The following is a 23,859-nucleotide window of genomic DNA, read 5'->3' as shown; positions in this document are numbered from 1 at the left end:
ATTCACCTCTGAAGGTAAATAATGTACTTACATTCAGTAATCTTGCTCTGATTTGTCATCCTGAGGATCCTAGAGATAAAAGGTAGCATAGTTTTGTTTGATAAAATCTATTTTTATATTCAAATGTAGGAACTGTGTTCTACAGTTTGAACCCCTGCAGTCTCTGGCCCCACATTCACCCCGCCTGGCCATCTAAATGTGTGAAGCTAATTATCCACCATGTATGACATTCCTGGGAGTGTGTAAACTTACAAAAATGCTATGGTAATAAAAAATGTATGTTCTCTATAGTTATGTACTTGAAAATGTATCAATTGACCAATTCGACTGATTTGGAATAACTCCTGGCAGACTTGATACAAAATATAGTGTAGTAATGTAATGCTTCACTGAATCAGTCTGAAACTTTGCACACACCCTGCTGCCATCTGGTGGCCCAAATCTAAATTGATTTGGTCAGAAACAGACTCCATGAAGGTGGTATGAGGGCCCGACGTCCACAGGTGGGGGTTGTGCTTACAGCCCAACACCGTGCAGGACGTTTGGCATTTGAGCACACACATGCACATTTGTGGCCTGCTGGAGGTCATTTTGCAGGGCTCTGGCAGTGCTCCTCCTTGCACAAAGGCGGAGGTAGCGGTCCTGCTGCTGGGTTGTTGCCCTCCTACGGCCTCCTCCACGTCTCCTGATGTACTGGCATGTTTCCTGGTAGCGCCTCCATGCTCTGGGGACACTACGCTGACAGACACAGCAAACCTTCTTGCCACAGCTCGCATTGATGTGCCATCCTGGATGAGCTGCACTACCTGAGCCACTTGTGTAGGTTGTAGACTCCGTCTCATGCTACCACTAGAGTGAGAGCACCGCCAGCATTCAAAAGTGACCAAAACATCAGCCAGGAAGCATAGGAACTGAGAAGTGGTCTGTGGTCAACACCTGCAGAATCACTCCTTTATTGGGGGTGTCTTGCTAATTGCCTATAATTTCCACCTTTTGTCTATTCCATTTGCACAACAGCATGTGAAATTTATTGTCAATCAGTGTTGCTTCCTAAGTGGACAGTTTGATTTCACAGAAGTGTGATTGACTTGGAGTTACATTGTGTTGTTTAAGTGTTCCCTTTATTTTTTTGAGCAGTGTATATATACAGTGGGGATAACAAGTATTTGATACACTGCCGATTTTGTAGGTTTTCCTACTTACAAAGCATGTAGAGTTCTGTAATTTTTATCATAGGTACACTTCAACTGTGAGAGACGGAATCTAAAATAAAATTCCAGAAAATGACATTGTATGATTTTTAAGTAATTAATTTGCATTTTATTGCATGACATAAGTATTTGATCACCTACCAACCAGTAAGAATTCCGGCTCTCACAGACCTGTTAGTTTTTCTTTAAGAAGCCCTCCTGTTCTCCACTCATTACCTGTATTAACTGCACCTGTTTGAACTCGTTACCTGTATAAAAGACACCTGTCCACACACTCAATCAAACAGACTCCAACCTCTCCACAAAGGCCAAGACCAGAGAGCTGTGTAAGGACATCAGGGCTAAATTGTAGACCTGCACAAGGCTGGGAGGGGCTACAGGACAATAGGCAAGCAGCTTGGTGAGAAGGCAACAACTGTTGGCGCAATTATTAGAAAATGGAAGAAGTTCAAGATGACGGTCAATCACCCTCGGTCTGGGGCTCCATGCAAGATCTCACCTCGTGAGGCATCAATGATCATGAGGAAGGTGAGGGATCAGCCCAGAACTACACGGCTGGACCTGGTCAATGACCTGAAGAGAGCTGGGACCACAGTCTCAAAGAAAACCATTAGTAACACACTACGCCGTCATGGATTAAAATCCTGCAGCGCACGCACGGTCCCCCTGCTCAAGCCAGCGCATGTCCAGGCCCGTCTGAAGTTTGCCAATGACCATCTGGATGATCCAGAGGAGGAATGGGAGAAGGTCATGTGGTCTGATGAGACAAAAATAGAGCTTCTTGGTCTAAACTCCACTCGCCGTGTTTGGAGGAAGAAGAAGGATGAGTACAACCCCAAGAACACCATCCCAACCGTGAAGCATGGAGGTGGAAACATCATTCTTTGGGGATGCTTTTCTGCAAAGGGGACAGGACGACTGCACCGTATTGAGGGGAGGATGGATGGGGTCATGTATCGCGAGATCTTGGCCAACAACCTCCTTCCCTCAGTAAGAGCATTGAAGATGGGTCGTGGCTGGGTCTTCCAGCATGACAACGACCCGAAACACACAGCCAGGGCAACTAAGGAGTGGCTCCGTAAGAAGCATCTCAAGGTCCTGGAGTGGCCTAGCCAGTCTCCAGACCTGAACCCAATAGAAAATCTTTGGAGGGAGCTGAAAGTCCGTATTGCCCAGCGACAGCCCCGAAACCTGAAGGATCTGGAGAAGGTCTGTATGGAGGAGTGGGCCAAAATCCCTGCTGCAGTGTGTGCAAACCTGGTGAAGAACTACAGGAAACGTATGATCTCTGTAATTGCAAACAAAGGTTTCTGTACCAAATATTAAGTTCTGCTTTTCTGATGTATCGAATACTTATGTTATGCAATAAAATGCAAATTAATTACTTAAAAATCATACAATGTGATTTTCTGGATTTTTGTTTTAGATTCCGTCTCTCACAGTTGAAGTGTACCTATGATAAAAATTACAGACCTCTACATGCTTTGTAAGTAGGAAAACCTGCAAAATCAGCAGTGTATCAAATACTTGTTCTCCCCACTGTATATACAGTTGAAGTCAGAAGTTTACATAAACTTAGGTTGGAGTCATTAAAACTAATTTTTCAACCACTCCACAAATTTCTTGTTAACAAACTATAGTTTTAGCAAGTCGGTTAGGACATCTACTTTGTGCATGACACAAGTAATTTTTCCAACAATTGTTTACAGACAGATTATTTCACTTATAATTCACTGTATCACAATTCCAGTGGGTCAGAAGTTTACATACACTAAGTTGACTGTGCCTTTAAACAACTTGGAAAATTCCAGAAAATGATGTCATGGCTTTAGACGCTTCTGATAGGCTAATTGACATTATTTGAGTCAATTGGAGGTGTACATGTGGATGTATTTCAAGGCCTACCTTCAAACTCAGTGCCTCTTTGCTTGACATCATGGGAAATTCAAAAGAAATCAGCCAAGACCTCAGAAAAATAATTGTAGACCTCCACAAGTCTGGTTCATCCTTGGGAGCAATTTCCAAATGCCTGAAGGTACGACGTTCATCTGTACAAACAATAGTACGCAAGTATAAACACCATGGAACCCAACAGCCATCATACCGCTCAGGAAGGAGACGCACATTCTGTCTCCTAGAGATGAACGTACTTTGGTGCAAAAAGTGCTTGTCAATTCCAGAACAACAGCAAAGGACCTTGTGAAGATGCTGGAGGAAACAGGTACAAAAGTATCTATATCCACAGTAAAAAGAGTTCTATATCGACATAACCTGAAAGGCCTCTCAGCAAGGAAGAAGCCACTGCTCCAAAACCGCCATAAAATTCCAGACTATGGTTTGCAACTGCACATGGGGACAAAGATCATACTTTTTGGAGAAATGTCCTCTGGTCTGATGAAAAAAAATAGAACTGTTTGGCCATAATGACCATCGTTATGTTTGGAGGAAAAAGGTGGAGGCTTGCAAGCCAAAGAACACCGTCCCAACCGTGAAGCACGGGAGTGGCAGCATCATGTTGTGGGGGTGCTTTGCTGCAGGAGGGACTGGTGCACTTCACAAAATGGATGGCATCATGAGGAAAGGAAAATTATGTGGCTCTATTGAAGCAACATCTCAAGAAATCAGTCAGGAAGTTCAAGCTTGGTCGCAAATGGGTCTTCCAAATGGACAATGATCCCAAGCATACTTCCAAAGTTGTGGCAAAATGGCTTAAGGACAACAAAGTCAAGGTATTGGAGTGGCCATCACAAAGCCCTGAACTCAATCCTATAGAAAATGTCTAGGCAGAACTGAAAAAGCATGTGTGAGTAAGGAGGCCTACAAACCTGACTAAGTTACACCAGCTCTGACAGGATGAATGGGCCAAAATTCACATCACGTCTAGGAGCAACAACGGCTCAGCCGAGAAGTGATAGGCTTGTACTGGACTGCAGAGTGCTGAAGCGTGTAAAAACGTCTGTCCTTGGTTGCAACACTCACTACCAAATTCCAAACTGAATCTGGACGCAAACGTCAGCACAATAACTGTTCGTCGGGAGCTTCATGAAATGGGCTTCCATGGCCGATCACCAAGCGCATGCCAAGCGTCGGCTGGAGTGGTGTAAAGCTCGCCGCCATTGGACTCTGGAGCAGTGAAAACGTGTTCTCTGGCATAATGAATCCCGGTTCACCATCTGGCAGTCTGACGGACAAATCTGGGTTTGGCGGATGCCAGGAGGACGCTACCTGCCCCAATGCATTGTGCCAACTGTAAAGTTTGGTAGAGGAGGAATAATGTTCTGGGGCTGTTTTTCAAGGTTTGGGCTAAGCCCCTTAGTTCCAGTGAAGGGAAATCTTAACGCTACAGCATACAATGACATTCTAGACAATTCTGTGCTTCCAACTTTGTGGCAAAAGTGCACAAAGCAAGGTCCATACAGAAATGGTTTGTCGAAGTCAGTGTGGATGAATTTGACTGGGCTGCAAAGAGCCCTGAGCTCAACCTCACTGAACACCTTTGGGATGAATTGGAATGCCGACTGAGAGCCAGTCCTAATCGCCAAACATCAGTGCCCGACCTCACTAATGCTCATGGCTGAATGGAAGCAAGTCCCCGCAGCAATGTTCCAACATATAGCGGAAAGCTTTCCCAGAAGAGTGGAGGCTGTTATAGCAGCAAAGGGAGGGACCAACTCCATATTAATACCCATGATTTTGGAATGAGATGTTCGACGAGCATACTTTTGGTCATGTAGTGTATTTATCTGGACGTGGACCCCCTGCAGTACCTCCACAGCACCCACTTTGAGAACCCAGCAGACCCCACTCTGAGAACCCCTGATGTAGGGAATAGGTATTATGGTGCCATTTGGGACATAACCAATGTTTTCAAACCAGACCTGTTGATGTGCGAGGAGAATTTCCTGAGCTCTCTTGACAATGGACCTCAGCTCTTCCACAAATGTATCTTTCTCTGACTCAAGGACAAAATCCTCCTCCACCTACACAAGACATTACAGATACACAAATTGATACACAATATATATATTTTTAAAACCAAACTCAATGGACCAAACACAGGCTGCATGGCAAACTGTGTTAGTCCAAATGAGAATGCTTGCCGCAAAAACCATCATCCCATCCAATATAGAATAATCATATATTCATATCTAATATATCAAAACGGGTAGAAGTTTGCAGTGCAATAATCCCATGCAATGTCCATGTAGAACTGCCTGTTGGTCTAGTCACCATGTAATCTGCGATGTCTTCAGGTGCGTCTCCCTCAGTGTCGAACTTAAAGGTGACCATCTTGTTGCTGTGGGTTTCCAGCTGACACTCCACCATGTTGTCCCCAGAGCCGGACACCTACAGAGCACAGGAAGAGAAACCATGTGGTTCTGTTCAATGTCTTGGACATGACAACTTCTTGGACTTGACAATTTATTGTAAACCTTTTACATCTTGAGAGGGATTCATATTATTTGGGATACTATACCTGGATCATACTCAGTTGAAATGCATGTGATCCTTTTTCTGCCCCCCGATAGGACAATCTCCTCTGAGACTTCACCCTCTCTAGTTTTCCATTGGCTAACAACATCTGTAGATCCCCATCCCCATTGGCTGGAACAGCACTGTGAGAGAGGTGTCAGACAAGCAAGAGTCATGCACAACACGTGAACATTGATGGTCAAATAAATAGTACTCCATGTACAGTAGTGGGCATAGCCTTTTCTAACATGGAGGGCTTGACATTCAAAACAAAAAACAAACGAACAATGACAACCGGTTCCTAGCCCTTCCCCTTGGTCCTAACCTTTGGATGTTTGCAGATCGGAAGGTTCTGGAAAGGTTTAGTGGTGTAGCTTCCACCATATCACTTCAAACATTGATCTGCAAACATTGACCTGATAGGGCCGGGGGCAAGAGCAAGGAAGTAAATTGGGGCCGACGTTGAGAGTAGTGATGTGACACATACCCTGAAGAGGAGTGTCTCTCTGTGCCAGACTGGTTTGGACTCTCCTGTAGAGCCACATAAATACAGACAGACCAACGCACATACAAATACATACCGACATACAGAAAACAGCAAAAACCCACAAAGAAAAAATACATACCAAACCATTAGTTGACTGATACAAATAAAATTGAACAACTGAAATAGGAAATTGAACAAATATGAACCTATTTTAATGTAAGTTAAAGGAAAAAACCCTGGATCTGGTTGATGTAGTACTGGTTAGTTTAAATCAGAACAAATACCATAAAAACGTACTTAGCGTAACTGAGTAAAAGTTACGCTAATCTTCTTCAAAATGAAACAAAAATAATGTGTTTTATTGTGATTCAAAAAGGGTGTGACCCTCGGAATACTCTACTGTATACAGCCTTCTAGAACCGGCTGGATATTGGATGAAGATAGTGGTAGTAGTGGAACAGTATACAGTAGTGGTAGAGTGGCATGCACTTCTGTACCTGAGAAATGCCCAGCAGAGCAGGGTCACAGTCTTGGAGCGAGGTTGAGGTGGGGTGCAGCAGCGAGGGGGCGTTAGAGTCAAGGGGCTGGGCAGTGGCGGCAACAGCCGGGGGAGAGGTCGGGCCCGAGGGGGCATCAGCCAGGCCAGACAGGGTTAGTTGGCTCTTTGGTGGGGTGGGCTGAGTCTCTGGGCCAGGGGTAGCAGGATGGAGGGGTGGCAGGGAGGCAGGGTGGGGGTGAGACAATGTATGAGAATGACTGGGGGGCATCTGTGGAAGAGGGAGGGAAGTAGCCTGGGAAGGATTCAGAGGGGGCTGTTGCTCGGTGGTGGAGTCCGCCAATGCAGCCTCAGCGATCTGGGTCTGGGTGTGTGCCTGAGCTTGCATGGCCATCTGGGTGTGTGTGTGGGTGGGTAGCGGCTGTGTCAGCTGAGCTTGGTGCTGGGGGGATGGTGACGGACCTCCTGCTCCTGCTACTACCTGACTGTACAAGGGTAGGGCTCTAGTCTGAGTCCCGAGCTGGGGCACATTACTGGGGGATGCTGTCTGTGCTGGGTTAACAGTAGGCTGCTGGGGCAACAGATGTGGGGGGATCTGAGGAAGCTGATAAGCCAGTTGACTTGGGTCGGGAATTGAGACCTGCTGATGCTGAGACTGCAGAGCCTGCTGAATTGGGGCTGGGGTTGTCTGAGCCTGAAGCTGCTGTGGCTGTTTCTGTTGTACGACTTGTGGAACCTGTTGCACCAGCTGTTGCTGTTGGTATTGCTCCATGGGAATGGGTTGAGGCAGCATAGATTTAGACTGGGCCTGAGGTATGGGTTGGTTTAACGGCTGCACCACAGCTGGGCTTCCTGTTACTTGCAGCTGCTGCTGTTGTGGCTGTGGGAGAGGCTGTACCTGTGGTTGTAGCTGGACCTGCTGGCTTTGGTTATACACTTGCCCAGTCTGTTGTTGTATGTGTTGAGGCGAAGCAGAGACCAAGGTGGTAGGGTCTATGACTGTGGAGGCAGGGGCCGCCATGACAGTTCCAACACCAACAGATCCAGGAGACAGCATCATCTGCTGGTACTGCACCATGGACTGCTGTTGCGCCAACAGTACCTGCTGTTGCTGTTGTTGGGTAACTTGTTGTGTGATGTCCTGATGTTGTTGTTGCAGGACTGGCTGTATGGCTTGCTGTTGGGTGGGCTGAGGTGCAGTGACATACTGCGGTGCCAGTAGTACAGCTGGAGCATGGGGGCGGTGTAGAGGCTGCGCTAGACCTGGGAGCGGAACACTGGGCTGCACTGGAGACTCGTGCTGGGGTTGGGCTTGGATCTGGCTGTGCATGGGGGTTATTGAGACTGGAGGTTGGGGTTGGACCAGAGCTGGACTCTGCCTCATAGGAGGCATCATCTGAGTCTCAACAACTGCTGGAATCAGAGTCTGATTCAGAACTTGGGTTGGATGCAGATTCTGGGGAGTCTGCTGGATGAGAGACTGCACTGGAGCCTGGGCCTGTATTTGAGCTGGGATCTGATGGATAGCCTGTACTATAAGAGCCTGGGACTGGATAGGGATCGGAGGACTTGGTGCCTGGATCGGGGCCACCACGTGAGGTGGAATCTGGACCTCGATCATCTGGGGCTGGGCTTTGAGTGGAGGCTGGGGCCGGGCCTGGAGTACTGGGACTGGGAAATGGCCCGGGCTCTGAGGGTGAGCTTCATTCTGAGCTTGAATCTGGGCCAGGACTTGGGCATGGGCTTGCACTACAGCCAGTGGAGCCTGGCTGGGAATCTGTGGCTGAATGGCTACAGGTTTGGCTCCCTGACCCTGGGCTTGGGCAGCCATCTGAGCTTGGACCTGCACGGCCTGTATAACCTCTGCTGCTGGTAGGGTTGGGGCTACAAGGGGGATCTGAGGCGGAGGTTCAACGACAGAGCTCTGATGGCCCTGCTGTTGTTGCTGGACAACATACGCTTGTTGTTGCTCCAGTAATACAGCTTGTTGCTGCTGCTGCTGTTGTTGTTGTTGCTCCAGTAATACAGCTTGCTGCTGCTGCTGCTGTTGTTGTTGTTGCTCCAGTAATACAGCTTGTTGCTGCTGCTGCTGTTGTTGTTGCTGTTGTATCAGCGCTACTTGCTGTTGTTCTGTCACTTGCTCCTGCGTTAGGCTAGCGTGATTAGTTGGAAACATAGCAGTGTTTTGCTGTTGTTGTTGTTGTTGCAACAAACACACATCAATTTGTTGCTGTTGAATCAAAGCTTGCAACTGCTCACATTGTTGCTGAATCAAAGTGGTCTCTTGTTTCTCGCTTTGTTGTAATTGAATATTGGCGATTTGCTGCTGCGATTGCCCAGTCTCTTGCTGTTGTTGAATCGGTTGCTGCTGCTGTTGCAGTCTCTCTGCTTGTTGTTGTTGTAGCAACGCCTGCTGTTGCCGTTGTTGCTCGATCTGTTGTTGTAACAAAGCATGCTGCTGTTGTAGCTCCAGCTGCTGCTGCAGTTGTGCCTGTTGTTGCTGTTGCTCCAATTGCTGCTGCTGTAAAACTGCTCGTTGCTGCTGAAGCTGTTGCTGTTGTAGCAGGGCTTGCTGTTGTTCCAACTGTTGCTTTAGCACAGCTTGCTGTGAGTCGATTGGATGACTGACGACCGCCTGTTGTTGTAGTTGGGTCGGTTGTTGCAGCACAGCTTGCTGTTGTTGATGCAGTGATTGCTGCTGTTGTAGATCCATTTCCGGTTGTTGTTGGATCTGGCTCGCTTGGTGAGCCTCCAGTTGTTGTTGCTGCTGTAGGAGCACTTGTTGCTGCTGTTGCTCGAACTGCTGCTGTTGTAACAGCGCTTGCTGTTGCTCCAGCTGTTGCTGCTGTAGTTGCGCCTGTTGTTGCTGTTGCTTTAAGGCTTGCTGTTGCTGCTGCTCTTGTTGCTGCTGCTGTAACATCGCTTGCTGCTGCTGTTGCTCAAATATTTGCTGTTGTAACAGCGCTTGCTGTTGCTCCAGTTGGTGCTGTTGTAGTCGTGCCTGTTGTTGCTTTTGTAGCAACGCCTGTTGCTGCTGTTGCTCAAGCTGCTGTTGTATGTACACTTGCTGTTGTTGTTCTAGTAACATCGCTTGTTGTTGTTGCTGATGTTCAATCTGGTGCTGCTGGTGTAGCAACAATGTTTGCTGCTGTTGCAGTTGTTGCTGCTGTTGTAGGTCGTTTAGCGGTGGTTGCACATAGGCTTGTGTTTGATCCACTTGCTGTAATGACAATGCCTGTTGTTGTTGCTGCTGTTGGTCCATTGATTGTTGTTGTGGTAGTAAGGTCTGCTGCTGAGGATGCTGTTGCTGCTGCTGCTGAACCAAAGCTTGCTGCACATACACTTGCTGCTGAAGCTCAGTAGTTTGCTGCTGTTGGATTGCTATAGTCTGCTGCTGTTGTTCTATATGTTGCTGTATCAGTACCGCCTTCTGGGGAATTACATTGGCCTGTTGTTGTTGGTGTAGTTGTTGCTGCTGAAGCAGGGTGGTTTGTTGAGCCTCCATTTGCTGCTGCTGTGGCTCCATCAGTACCTGCTGTTGTTGAACAATGGTCTGCTGTTGGGTAATCATGAAAGGCTGTGCTTGCTGGGTTAAAGGCTGGGGTGTCATCTGGATGTCAGAGGCCTGCATGATGTTAGGGGTGACATTGGCCTGGGTCTGTTGTGGGAGAGGGACCATGGCCTCCATGCCACCAACTCCCACTAGTCCTGTTGGGTCTCCCACTGAAATGGGAGCTGGAAGAATGTTAAGCTGTGCTTGGGGCGAGACTGGGGTTGCGCAGGACTGGGAAGGGGCCATTGGTGCGATCTGTGATCCATCTGAATGGTATGACTGAGATGGTGTGAAGATAACCATCATGGGGTGACAGGGACATGGTCAGATGGAGTTATGGTGAGAGGGCAGGTAGGGGGAGATTGAGGTAAAGAGAGGAGGTAAGAGTAAGCATTGGATAAAGGGTAGGCATTAATTATCAAAGGACTGCACACATTCTATAGAGGACATGAAAGCATTGTCATGATCAAGATTGTTATCGTTTTTATTATCGTTAAAGCACATCTGATAAAATAGTTACGTGAATTGATTAAAAGCTATTCGGAATATATCAAGGTTCAAACTTGTTTTGTCCAGTAGAAAAGAGATGTTCGAGAGATGTTAGAGAGAGTTGAACGGGATCGAGAGCCACTCACCTGAGAATACTGCTGTGGTACACCTGGTGAGACTTGCGTTGCCATAGCAACAGGCTGAACGTAAGTCTGCTGACCAACAGGTGCCCCACCACTGCTTTGACCAATGCACATGGCGGAAATCCCACCACTCTGACCAGTAGGTACGTTCGGAACTCCTCCGCTCTGACCAATCGGGAGCATTTCGTGGTGGGCCAAAATTGCCTAAAAATAGATAACAGACAACACAATTGAGCGTGATTGCAGGGTTGGAGATAAGATATCAATCTCTTTGTAAACTAGATTTTCCAAAACAGGAACAACCATAATATGATGTATGTTCCAAATGGCACCCTATTCTCTACATAGTGCACTACCTTGTCAAAAGGTAGTGGTCAAAAGTAGTGGCCCTGGTCAAAAGTAGTCCACTACACAGGGAATAGGGTGTCCTTTGGGATACCATATACTCACCGAGGCAGCAGCAGGGAGGCTGGGTTGAGAGAGCACGTATGACTCCCCTTGCTGAGGGTATGCCTGGCTCTGGCCACTGGCATAGGATTCACAGCTAGCTGAGCCAATGCTCTCACCTCCTGGAGTAAATACAAGGGCAAGAGTAAAATAGGAGTCTAGACAAACACTACTTTGGGGATAAGGAAAATAATATCATTATATCCTATTCTAGGACTGTCCGCAACCAAATAATATGTTTATCTTAATATTCCACTTTGTTTCTGATATCTACCCCAGCACAGTCTGTACGTAGGGAAACACAGTATACAGTCTTACACCGTAAACAAATCCGTAAACAAGCCTCTGATTGATGGAATATTGGTCTGCTCTTGTACCTGTGGGCAGGCTCAGAGGATTCCCACTGTGGATCTGCTGCTGTTGCCTCACATGCTGATCCACCTCTGGTAGCTCCTCAACCTCCCCCTGCCCTCCTCCCCCACCTCCCCCTGTCAGCCCAGCCACCCCAGGCCCCAGGGAGGAGAGGTGAGAGCAGGTGGAGGAGGTGAGGGTGGAGTCCCGTCTCTCATCAAAGCCTTGCTGCTGTTGGAGCAGCTGCTGCTGGCGTCTCTCACGGGACTTCTTGATGAGCGTGACGCGGTCGCGGATGGATTTACCCACCACCTTAGCGTCGCTCTCGTGGAAGAAGCCTGACTTCACCTGGATAGAGGAGGAGGGAGAGGGGGTGGTGGGTAGACAGAGAGAGGAAAGAGAGAGAGAGAGCGAGAGTAGGTGGAGAGAGAGAGCGATAGATAGGAGGCAGAGAGAAAAAGTTGAAAGCATGGCGAGGGAATGTAGGTTGGAGGCAACGACTAGCAAGGAAACCTTGATTAATGAGCGGTGGACTGTAATAGATCACACCTTTCCTATAGCCCTCCCACCTTCCCTGTAGTTCCTTCAACAGAGGTCCTGGGTATTCCTGCTCCGTCCTGCACTGCTCTCTCTTCTATCATTTTCACACTAATGTGCTGAGCCGAGCCAACCTTTACTATACTGTTCTAGCCTGGGGCCATGCCAAGAAAGGACAATCTAAAAAGAAAATATCAGAGCCTGCAGGATACAGTCTGGGTCTGCACCAAGGTGTGAAAAAGGTATCAGTGTCTCACCATTTCTCTTTCTGCCTCCCTCTCCCTTCCTCCCTATTCGCTTCTCCTCCTAATCTCACCATCTCCGAAGCCACCTCCTCTGCGCTGTCGTTCTCCAGGTCGTAGCTGAACTCGATGGCCTCATTGTCTTTGTGTTTTCCCTTCAGCTTCTTTGGCTCCTCCACCCAGATCCTGAGGGCCAGGCAGTCCTGACAGCCCGTGTCTTCCTCTGCCAGCTCCACACGCACCCCTGTGTCCTCCCCGAAGAACGCATGGGTCAACAGGTCCCGGATGGACAGCCTGCAGACAGAGAGAACACATCAAGCTCGGAACAAATGCCCACTTCTTTCCCAAACAATGTGTGGCTTTTATTGGATAGGACAGTGAAGAACAGATGACAGGAAAGGTAGGAGAAGGGTGAGTCAGAAGGGCAGCGGGCTGGAGTTGAACCCATGCCCACTCTGGTATATGTTCCCGGGATCAGCGGCACTAACCACTAGACTTTTTTTCTTCTTTTTGTTTTACAAGCACTCTGCTGTTTAGCAAGGTTTGCAAAAGGCATTGCAATTCCTCCCATTATTATGAGAGAGAGAGCGGGAAGGGGGTCGAGAGAGGTCAAACCACTTGCCTCTGACTCTTGTCCTGGCGGATGCAGCACCCGATGATCTCTTTGATCTCTGGGTCGTTGACTTTATCGAAGCTGGCCGGTTTTATACCCTGTAGACAGAGAGGGAGCAGGTGAGGTGACCGAACGGACAATGATATAGATGATGGACTACTCCGTCCTACACAGACAGTAATATACTTTAGATGGGACTCCTTTGCTACTTCAGAGAGTTAATCATGAAGCAGTAATGAAGAAACCCTGACTACAGTTAATGTACTGTCACATATACAGTATATTTAATAATTTACTGAATCTGAGGGAGGTTGGTGAGAAAACCAAGGGCAAGTCGGGATACGACAGACTCGGCCAAAGGGATTTTTGTGAAGAACGTTAGACGGAAAGATCTTGTAGAAGTAGGGGAAAGGGAACCTATGCCACAAAGGGACAAGCCCAAAGGGACAGCGGTCCCAGACTTACACTGGTGACTTTGCGGTAGATCTGCGCAGCGTTCTGGCACTCTGAGTAGGGGTATTCTGAGGTGGCCATCTCCAACATGCACATCCCAAAGGCATAAACGTCCACAGACTCATCATAATGTTCCTCGTACATCTCTGGAGCCATGAACTCAGGGGTACCTGGAAGACAGGGCACATTAGTTAATTGAAAAGGTAAAGTCGCACACCTTAAATACCCAGATGAAGATATTTTGAGACCAAAATTATTGGTGAAATAAACATGAAGATTGCCATCATAGTCATGCTTGGACAGTGATGCTCAAACGGTGCAACCTGTGTTTATTGAATATAATTTTGACCTCTAACCTCCTCTGTCTGTAAAGGACCATCATCAGACGCCCAGGAGTATAAATTATTTTATGAAGAATGTTACTCAGGAATCTATAGGGTTCACACTTACTGTAAACACAGACCACAGATCAGCTCTTAACATATACATCCAGTGGCATTTAGTGCAACATAGCTCGACCTTTGAGCAAGAACCACCGCAGAGACTACTCAGCTGATGATACTTTCTTGGAGAGTTGGGTCAGCTCATAAGATATTCACATTGTAGCAGAGTGACCACAGATTGTAAAAGCCATTCCCACAAAACAGAGGTCCATTAGCTCAAGTCTTACAAGAGCTCTGACATACCTATATGACCCATTCAAATACCATTCCCACAACATGACATAAGAAAACAACTGATCGATGGCTCCGGAAACTGATGGCCGCTAGTTACCTATGACACTTTTGGCGAAGGAGGTCCTCATGAGAGTGGCTAATCCCAGGTCTCCGATCTTGACGGAGCCGGTAGGGCCGGTGATGAAGATGTTGTCACACTTGAGGTCCCTGTGGATGATGGGAGGGGTCCGGGTGTGGAGGAAGTGAAGGCCCTTCAGGATCTGACGACACCAGCTCCTCAGGACCTTGGGCTTCATCACCTTGAAGCGCTTCAGGTACCTGCAGACAGGACAGGAGAGCACGGTTATAACCATAAAGCATTGTGGCATGGTTTCTATGGAACAATCTCTTCGGTGTAACACTATTTGCGAGCTGAGCAGGGGTGTGTGTGTCTGTGTGTGGGTGTCTTCTACCCACGTTTTGAGGGTTCCCGAGGTCATGAGTTCGGTGACCAGGACGATGCACTTCTTCCCTCGCAGCACTGACTCCCAGGAGTCATAGAAACGGACAATGTTAGGGTGCTGGAGGCCCTTCAGCATCTCTGCCTCCTCCTTAAAACGCTGCTGCTCCGCCTTGGTCAGCTTACGGTCCTGTAGACACACAGGAATACACAGAAGGCAGGTTAGACATCAGAGAGAGCGTTCGGTTGTGAGAATAAGTTGCAAAGATCGAGCCAGAGCCAATACTGCACTGTTGAATGCTCAAGCAGTTAGTTTTATTGGGCAACCCAAAAGGTCTTCATCAGTGAGAACATACCCACAGCCTAAACAGCGTTCAGTGCTATTCTCCTACTGTTGTACAACAACAACAAAAAACAAAGGATTTAGAGTGCTTATGTCTGTATTCAAGAGGCATAGGTTCATACTTTCACACTAAACTTGTATCTTATGACCCAAAAAATTCAGGAGACAATGCATATGCTAAACCTGAGACTTATTGTGGGGAGCATGCTTTCAGGAAACAGTTATTTGTCAACAACAGAGCCAATACTGGAACACTATACCAATCAGGAAACAGTACTGTCAACAACAGAGCCAATTCTGGAACACAATACCAATCAGGAAACAGTACTGTCAACAACAGAGCCAATTCTGGAACACTATACCAATCAGGAAACAGTACTATCAACAACAGAGCCAATACTGGAACACTATACCAATCAGGAAACAGTACTGTCAACAACAGAGCCAATACTGGAACACTATACCAATCAGGAAACAGTACTGTCAACAACAGAGCCAATACTGGAGCCTCACAGCACAGTTGAAAAATAGAAATCAAAACTGGACGGTCTTTGGAGATAGATGGGAGGGGTTAAGGGGAGCTGAAGGATGGGACTAAAATGTAAAATATACCATGTCCATAAAATGTATATAGTATGTATTATTTAAAATAATATATATTTATAAAATAAATATATATGGGGGATTGGAAATGATGCAAACAAGTACATTGATAGAATCCACAATCTATTTGCAATATTAAAGCTGATCCACCCCCTTAAAAAAGAAACAAATAGTGGAGCAATATAACAGATCAGTCAGCCCTCCTTACTACCAAGCAAAACCATATTTAATGTAATTAAACACCTATCACCACTAGATGGAGCAAGCACGATATAGTTTCATCTGCATGAGTGGAGACAACACCCACCTCAGCCTATAAGACACTTCTGCGGCATCTGCCACGCTGCCATTGGGCCTAGTATGTCGGATGCTGCAGAAATCCCTGGCTCTGGCAGAGTATCCCACTGGGAATAACACTCACGCATGCACACGCACATGTATGCTGGCGCACACACATGCGTGCACACACACATATATACACAAACCAGGCTACTGACTGGGCCCTCTGTTGGTTACTTACAGTAAGCAATAAAGGCCTGAGGGGGTGTGGTATATGGCCAATATACAAAGGCTAAGGGCTGTTCTTATGCACGACGCAACGCGGAGTGTCTGGATACAGCCTTTATCTGTGGTATATTGGCCATATACCACAAACCACCGAGGTGCCGTATTGCTATTATAAACTGGTTACCAACGTAATTAGAAGAGTAAAACCTGTGGTATACTTTCAGCCAATCAGCATTCAGAGCTCAAACCACCATTATAAAAAGGCAAATAAGCAAATAATATACCACTATGAACCGCTGAGTGACTATACATTTATAGCTTAGTCATTTTCCAAATGGCAGCTGTCCTAACAATTGTCATCGTTAAAAGAACAAAGCAAGCATTGTGTTTTTTTTAGTGGTCGTTTTGACCTCTGTTGACCTTGCCACTTGTGGTCTCTTACGCATCATTCAACATCACGCTATAGTCTGAATAGGACAACAACCAAAGGTCATGACATGAGGCGGGAAACAACAGACGTGACAATTGCAACAAGTGGTGACAAGGCAAGGCCATATCGCAAAACAAACAAAGAAACTACAAAACAAAGATGTGCATGAAAACAACTATCATCTCCTCACTAGCTCCTGTCAAGTACATGAAAACAACTATCATCTCCTCACTAGCTCCTGTCAAGTACATGAAAACAACTATCATCTCCTCACTAGCTCCTGTCAAGTACATGAAAACAACTATCCTCTCCTCACTAGCTCCTGTCAAGTACATGAAAACAACTATCATCTCCTCACTAGCTCCTGTCAAGTACATGAAAACAACTATCATCTCCTCACTAGCTCCTGTCAAGTACATGAAAACAACTATCCTCTCCTCACTAGCTCCTGTCAAGTACATGAAAACGAACAGATTTAAATGGTTAAATGGTCAGTGGGATTCTGGCCATAGCAATAACACAACACACATCCCTAAAATAGCATTCATAATATGTTGCTTTCCATTTACCTCTAGGCTCTGTGTTCATGAATTACTCTCTGAAGGGAGAGGGGCTACTACTGCAAACATTTAATTCTAAATCAGATTTACTTCTGATTTCCATGTAATGCAGTTTCCCTCATTAAATCCCTCCCCTAGTCTCTCCCTCTCGCTTTGTCTCTGCATCGTGTAGTCGAAGATCCATTTCTTCCAACTCAATGTCCTTTTCTGGAAGTGAAGGCCACCTCTCTCCTCCTCCCTCTTGGCACTGTCATCCCTCTCTCTCTCCTGTATTCGCTAGCTTGAACTGAGCGTCAACAGCAAGATTGCTGCTTTATTGTCAGAGCTAAAAATAATATCCTGGACTTGGGACTGCCCCTTTGCCTCGACTCCCTGCTGTTTCACTGTCTGAATGGCTTGATGTGTCAGTCTGGGTCTCAGTGGCTGTCTGTGCAGTAGGCCTATGCCTTTCGGTTAGTCTGTGTCCCTGCATTGAACTGTTTAACAACGGTGTCTCTACATCTGTGTAGCTAACTCCCTAACAGTGTCTGATTTTGTGCGTTGGTTTCTGTTGATTACAGACTAGTCTCACAGTCATCTGTCAGTGTGCATAATCAGAGCATCAGTCTGTGTCACCGCTTGTCGTCTGTGTGTCTATTGTCTGGCCGTCTGTCTGGCTGTCTAACTCCATATTCTCTGCGCATCCGGCAGCTCTCCCCTGTGTATCTATTGTGTGGTTTCCAGTGTCCGGTCAGATGATCTGGGGTAAGCAAAGGTCACTGGGGTCAATTATCATCATAATCAGTTCAGTCATGTCAATGTGGCAAAAGACAAACATACATGCACACACGCACAAAGAAGAAACACACACATCTGCTCTCTATAATATGAAAGGCAGGGGAATAGATGCATAGGGGCTGCATAAATAAAACATTAATTATGAAGACTGCTTAACATACCAACATACAATACTATTTATTAATGCTGACAATGGAAAGGAAATCTCATTGATATATACACTACCGTTCAAAAGTTTGGGATCACTTAGAAATGTCCTTTTTGAAAGAAAAGCACATTTTTGTCACCTTAAAATAACATCAAATTGATCAGAAATACAGTGTAGACATTGTTAATGTTGTAAATGACTATTTTTGCTGGAAACAGCTCATTTGTAATGGAATATCTACATAGGCGCACATAGGCCCATTATCAGCAACCATCACTCCTGTGTTCCAATGGCACGTTGTGTTAGCTAATCAAAGTTGATAATTTTAAAAGGCTAATTGATCATTAGAAAACCCCTTTGCAATCATGTTAGCACAGCTGAAAACTGTTGTTCTGATTAAAGAAGCAATAAAACTGGACTTCTTTAGACTAGTTGAGTATCTGGAGCATCAGCATTTCTGGGTTCGATTACAGGCTCAAAATGGAAAAAAACAAAGTACTTTCTTCTGAAACTCGTCAGTCTATTCCTGTTCTGAGAAATGAAGGCTATTCCATGCGAGAAATTGCCAAGAAACTGAAGATCTCATACAACGCTGTGTACTACTCCCGTCACAGAACAGCACAAACTGTCTCTAACCAGAACAGAAAGAGGAGTGGGAGGCCCCGGTGCACAACTAAGCATGAGGACAAGTACATTAAAGTGTCTAGTTTGAGAAACAGACGCCTAACAAGTCCTCAACTGGCAGCTTCATTAAATAAACTCAGCAAAAAAATAAATGTCCTCTCACTGTCAACTGCGTTTATTTTCAGCAAACTTAACATGTGTAAGGGCCTCCCGGGTGGCGCAGTGGTCTAAGGCAACCAGAGACTCTGGGTTCGAGCCCAGGCTCTGTCACAGCCGCCCGCGACCGGGAGGCCCATGGGGCGGCGCACAATTGGCCTAGCATCGCCCGGGTTAGGGAGGATTTGGCCAGCAGGGATATCCTTGTCTCATCGCGCACTAGCGACTCCTGTGGCGGACCAGGCGCAGTGCATGCTAACCAGGTCGCAAGGTGTACGGTGTTTCCTCCGACACATTGGTGCGGCTGGCTTCCGGGTTGGATGCGCGCTGTGTTAAGAAGCAGTGCGGCTTGGTTGGGTTGTGTTTCGGAGGACGCTCTCGACCTTCGCCTCTCCCGAGTCCGTGCGGGAGTTGTAGCGATGAGACAAGACAGTAACTACTAACAATTGGATGCCACGAAATTGGGGAGAAAGGGGGTAAAAAAAAAAAAAAAAATTGTAAATATTTGTATGAACATAAGATTCAAAAACTGAGACAAAAACTGAACAAGTTCCACAAGTTCCATTTGTTGCTTCCAGCCTACAGACAGAAACTAAAACAAGAAGCTCCAGCGCTCAGGTCTGTTCAACGCTGGTCCGACCAATCTGATTGCACGCTTCAAGACTGCTTCGATCACGTGGATTGGGATATGTTCTGCATTGCGTCCAACAACAACATTGATGAATACGCTGATTCGGTGAGCGAGTTCATTAGAAAGTGCATCAACGATGTTGTACCCACAACAACTATTAAAACATTCCCGAACCAGAAACTGTGGATTGATGGCAGCATTCGCGCGAAACTGAAAGCGCGTACCACTGCTTTTAACAAGGGCAAGGTGACCGGAAACATGACCGAATACAAACATGACCCAAAAGGGTCTACAGTCAATCACGGATTACAAAAAGAAAACCAGCCCCGTCGCGGACCAGGATGTCTTGCTCCCAGACAGACTAAATAACTTCTTTGCTCGCTTTGAGGACAATACAGTGCAACTGACACGGCCCGCTACCAAAACCTGCGGACTCTCCTTCACTGCAGCCGACGTGAGTAAAACATTTAAACGTGTCAACCCCCGCAAGGCTGCAGGCCCAGACGGCATCCCCAGCCGCGTCCTCAGAGCATGCGCAGACCAGCTGGCTGGTGTGTTTACGGACATATTCAATCAATCCTTATCCCAGTCTGCTGTTCCCACATGCTTCAAGAGGGCCACCATTGTTCCTGTTCCCAAGAAAGCTAAGGTAACTGAGCTAAAAGACTACCGCCCTGTAGCACTCACTTCCGTCATCATGAAGTGCTTTGAGAGACTAGTCAAGGACCATATCACCTCCACCCTACCTGACACCCTAGACCCACTCCAATTTGCTTACCGCCCCAATAGGTCCACAGATGACACAATCGCAACCACACTGCCCTAACCCATCTGGACAAGAGGAATACCTATGTGAGAATGCTGTTCATCGACTACAGCTCAGCATTCAACACCATAGTACCCTCCAAGCTCGAGACCCTGGGTCTCGACCCCGCCCTGTGCAACTGGGTACTTGACTTCCTGACAGGCCGCCCCAGGTGGTGAGGGTAGGTAACAACATCTCCACCCCGCTGATCCTCAACACTGGGGCCCCACAAGGGTGCGTTCTGAGCCCTCTCCTGTACTCCCTGTTCACCCACGACTGCGTGGTCATACTCACCTCCAACTCAATCATCAAGTTTGCGGACGACACTACAGTGGTAGGCTTGATTACCAACAACGACGAGACGGCCTACAGGGAGGAGGTGAGGGCCCTCGGAGTGTGGTGTCAGGAAAATAACCTCACACTCAATGTCAACAAAACAAAGGAGATGATTGTGGACTTCAGGAAACAGCAGAGGGAGCACACCCCTACAGATGTGCACTTCTACAGATGCACAATCGAGAGCATCCTGTCGGGCTGTATCACCGCCTGGTACGGCAACTGCTCCGTCCACAACCGTAAGGCTCTCCAGAGGGTAGTGAGGTCTGCCCTCCAGGACAACTGCCCTCCAGGACACCTACACCACCCGATGTCACAGGAAGGCCATAAAGATCATCAAGGACAACAACCACCCGAGCCACTGCCTGTTCACCCCGCTATCATCCAGAAGGCGAGGTCAGTACAGGTGCATCAAAGCAGGGACCGAGAGACTGAAAAACAGCTTCTATCTCAAGGCCATCAGACTTGGGTTTGTTCCCATGGGTGACGTTGTTGCCGGTGATGTCTGGTGAGGACCTGCCTTACAACAGACCTACAAGCCCTCAGTCCAGCCTCTCTCAGCCTTTTGCGGACAGTCTGAGCACTGATGGAGGGATTGTGCATTCCTGGTGTAACTCGGGCAGTTGTTGTTCTGTACCTGTCCCGCAGGTTTGAGGATCGGTACATCCGAACATGTGCAGATGTTGTTACACGTGGTCTGCCACTGCAAGGACGATCATCTGTCCGTCCTGTCTCCCTGGAGCGCTGTCTTAGGCGTCTCACAGTACGGACATTGCAATATATTGCCCTGGCCACATCTGCAGTCCTCAAGCCTCCTTGCAGCATGCCTAAGGCACGTTCACGCAGATGAGCAGGGACCTTGGGCATCTTTCTTTTGGTCATTTTCAGAGCCTCTTTAGTGTCCTAAGTTTTCATAACTATGACCTTAACTGCCTCCCGTCTGTAAGCTGTTAGTGTCTTAACGACCATTCCACAGGTGCATGTTCATTAATTGGTTATGGTTCATTGAAAAAGCATGGGAAACAGGGTTTAAACCCTTTACAATGAAGATCTGTGAATTAATTTGTATTTTTACGAATTATCTTTGAAAGACAGGGTCCTGAAAAAGGGACGTTTCTTTTTTTGCTGAGTTTAGTACCCGCAAAACACCAGTCTCAACGTCAACAGTGAAGAGGCGACTCCGGGATGCTGGCCTTCTAGGCAGAGTTCTTCTGTCCAGTGTCTGTGTTCTTTTGCCCATTTTAATATTTTCTTTTTATTGGCCAGTCTGAGATATGGCTTTTTCTTTGCAACTCTGCCTAGAAGGCCAGCATCCCAGAATCACCTCTTCACTGTTGACGTTGAGACTGGTGTTTTGCAGGTACTATTTAATGAAGCTGCCAGTTGAAGACTTGTGAGGTGTCTGTTTCTCAAACTAGACACAAATGTACTTGTCCTCTTGCTCAGTTGTGCACCGGTACCTCCCACTCCTCTTTCTATTCTGGTTAGAGAATTTGTGCTGTTCTGTGAAGGGAGTAGTACACAGCGTTGTACGAGATCTGCAGTTTCTTCGCAATTGCCCGCATGGAATAGCCTTTATTTCTCAGAACAAGAATAGACTGACGAGTTTCAGAAGAAAGTACTTTATTTTTTCCCATTTTGAGCCTGTAATCGAACCCAGAAATGCTGATGCTCCAGATACTCAACTAGTCTAAAGAAGTCCAGTTTTATTGCTTCTTTAAATCAGAACAACAGTTTTCAGCTGTGCTAACATAATTGCAAAGGGGTTTTCTAATGATCAATTAGCCTTTTAAAATGACCAACTTGGATTAGCTAACACAACGTGCCATTGGAACACAGGAGTGATGGTTGCTGATAAGGGGCCCCTGTAAGCCTATGTAGATATTCCCCCCCCCCCCAAAAAAAATCAGCCGTTTCCAGCTACAATAGTCATTCACAACATTAACAATGTCTACACTGTATTTCTGATCAATTTGATGTTATTTTAAAATGGACACTTTTTTGCTTTTCTTTCAAAAAGAAGGATATTTCTAAGTGACCCCAAACTTTTGAAAGGTAGTGTATGTATTCTCAGAACCCAGAATCACATTTCACAGTACGCGGGCCAGCTACTAGATACACATGAGAAAAATCGATACTATGTGGTTTACTAAAACTACTAGGCTATGAAAATATTTACACACTTTCTTTCCCCAGCAAAGCAAACAAACTGGGAGTATACGATGTGATGAAGTAGGTGAAGGACAAACACACGTTTGAGACATTGCTCAGTGTAGGGTTCCGTCTTTCGGATGGGACGTTAAAAGGGTGTCCTGACTCTCTGTGGTCACTAAGGATCCCATAGCACTTATCATAAGAATAGGGGTGTTAACCCCGGTGTCCTGGCTAAATTTCCACTCTGGCCCTCATACCATCATTTTCTACCTCATAATCATCCCCAGCATCCAATTGGCTCGTTCATCCCCCTCCTCCTCTACCCTGTAACTATTCCCCAGGTCGTTGCTGTAAATGAGAACGTGTTCTCAGTCAATTTACCTGGTAAAATAAGAGTAGAAAAACAGAAACAAACAGGACATAATTAAAAAATGTGGAGGAAAATAGACAGACTTGTAAGATCAAGTTGACCACGAGACAAATGAAGGAGGGAGCAACAGAGTAACAAAGAGAGAGAAACAGAGGAAGAAAATGGAGAGAAAGAGCGAGGGAACTGAGAAGCTATGAAAGAGGCCTATTGTATACAGCGGGCTGTGGGTGTCTCTCTGCAGTCCCTCTGAGTGAATATCCTTGTTACTAAGTGGTGTGATACATATGGTGTGGGTCTCAAACGGCACCCTATTCCCTATATAGTGCTCATTAGGGTGCTCACAGTGCCCATAGGGCTCTGGTCAAAAGTTGTGTACTATTTAGGGAATAGGGTGCCATTTTGGAACGCATCCATGTAATAATCTATACAACACCTACTGCTTCTACATAACAAAATAGACTATTATCTACTGTCAGTGGGGTCATCAATATTTTATTTATTTAATCAGGCAGTCATATTGAGACCAAGATCTCTTTCACAGATGAGCCCTGAATTACATAAATTACAGAAAATAAGCACATCAAAATATAAATACAAAATGCAAGCAGAAAGAAAGAAAATAGTCCAGTACTTGTGCAGTTGATCAATGACTTCAACCCATTGGCACCCTATTCCCCATAGGCCCTGGTCAGAAGTAGTGGACTATATAGGTAACAGGGTGCCATTTGGGAGGTAGACTATGAATGTAGTTGCACCACTTAGCTGGTTGTTGTAACACAGCTATTTTGAGCTCCTAAACCAAAA

At 46.5% G+C, this 23,859-nt stretch overlaps 1 protein-coding gene across 4 annotated transcripts in view; it reads right to left on the bottom strand.

The window, feature by feature from the left end:
• wnk3 (WNK lysine deficient protein kinase 3) overlaps window positions 1–23,859 on the bottom strand; it is an 80,958-nt gene that overhangs the window by 21,386 nt on the left and 35,713 nt on the right. For all 4 annotated transcript variants that reach the window (XM_071347306.1, XM_071347310.1, XM_071347309.1 and 1 more), the window contains exons 3-15: window positions 14,629–14,801; window positions 14,270–14,490; window positions 13,508–13,665; window positions 13,052–13,140; window positions 12,504–12,723; window positions 11,677–11,998; window positions 11,303–11,421; window positions 10,856–11,056; window positions 6,669–10,499; window positions 6,172–6,215; window positions 5,689–5,827; window positions 5,442–5,558; window positions 5,090–5,191 (exon numbers count right to left, since the gene is read on the bottom strand). In XM_071347306.1, the coding sequence (XP_071203407.1) occupies window positions 5,090–5,191; window positions 5,442–5,558; window positions 5,689–5,827; window positions 6,172–6,215; window positions 6,669–10,499; window positions 10,856–11,056; window positions 11,303–11,421; window positions 11,677–11,998; window positions 12,504–12,723; window positions 13,052–13,140; window positions 13,508–13,665; window positions 14,270–14,490; window positions 14,629–14,801 (5,736 nt within the window). The remainder of the gene's footprint in view (window positions 1–5,089; window positions 5,192–5,441; window positions 5,559–5,688; window positions 5,828–6,171; window positions 6,216–6,668; window positions 10,500–10,855; window positions 11,057–11,302; window positions 11,422–11,676; window positions 11,999–12,503; window positions 12,724–13,051; window positions 13,141–13,507; window positions 13,666–14,269; window positions 14,491–14,628; window positions 14,802–23,859) is intronic.

The sequence above is a fragment of the Salvelinus alpinus genome, chromosome 17, assembly GCF_045679555.1.
Source record: "Salvelinus alpinus chromosome 17, SLU_Salpinus.1, whole genome shotgun sequence".
NCBI lineage: Eukaryota > Metazoa > Chordata > Actinopteri > Salmoniformes > Salmonidae > Salvelinus > Salvelinus alpinus.
This window is presented reverse-complemented; position numbering and strand designations above follow the sequence as displayed.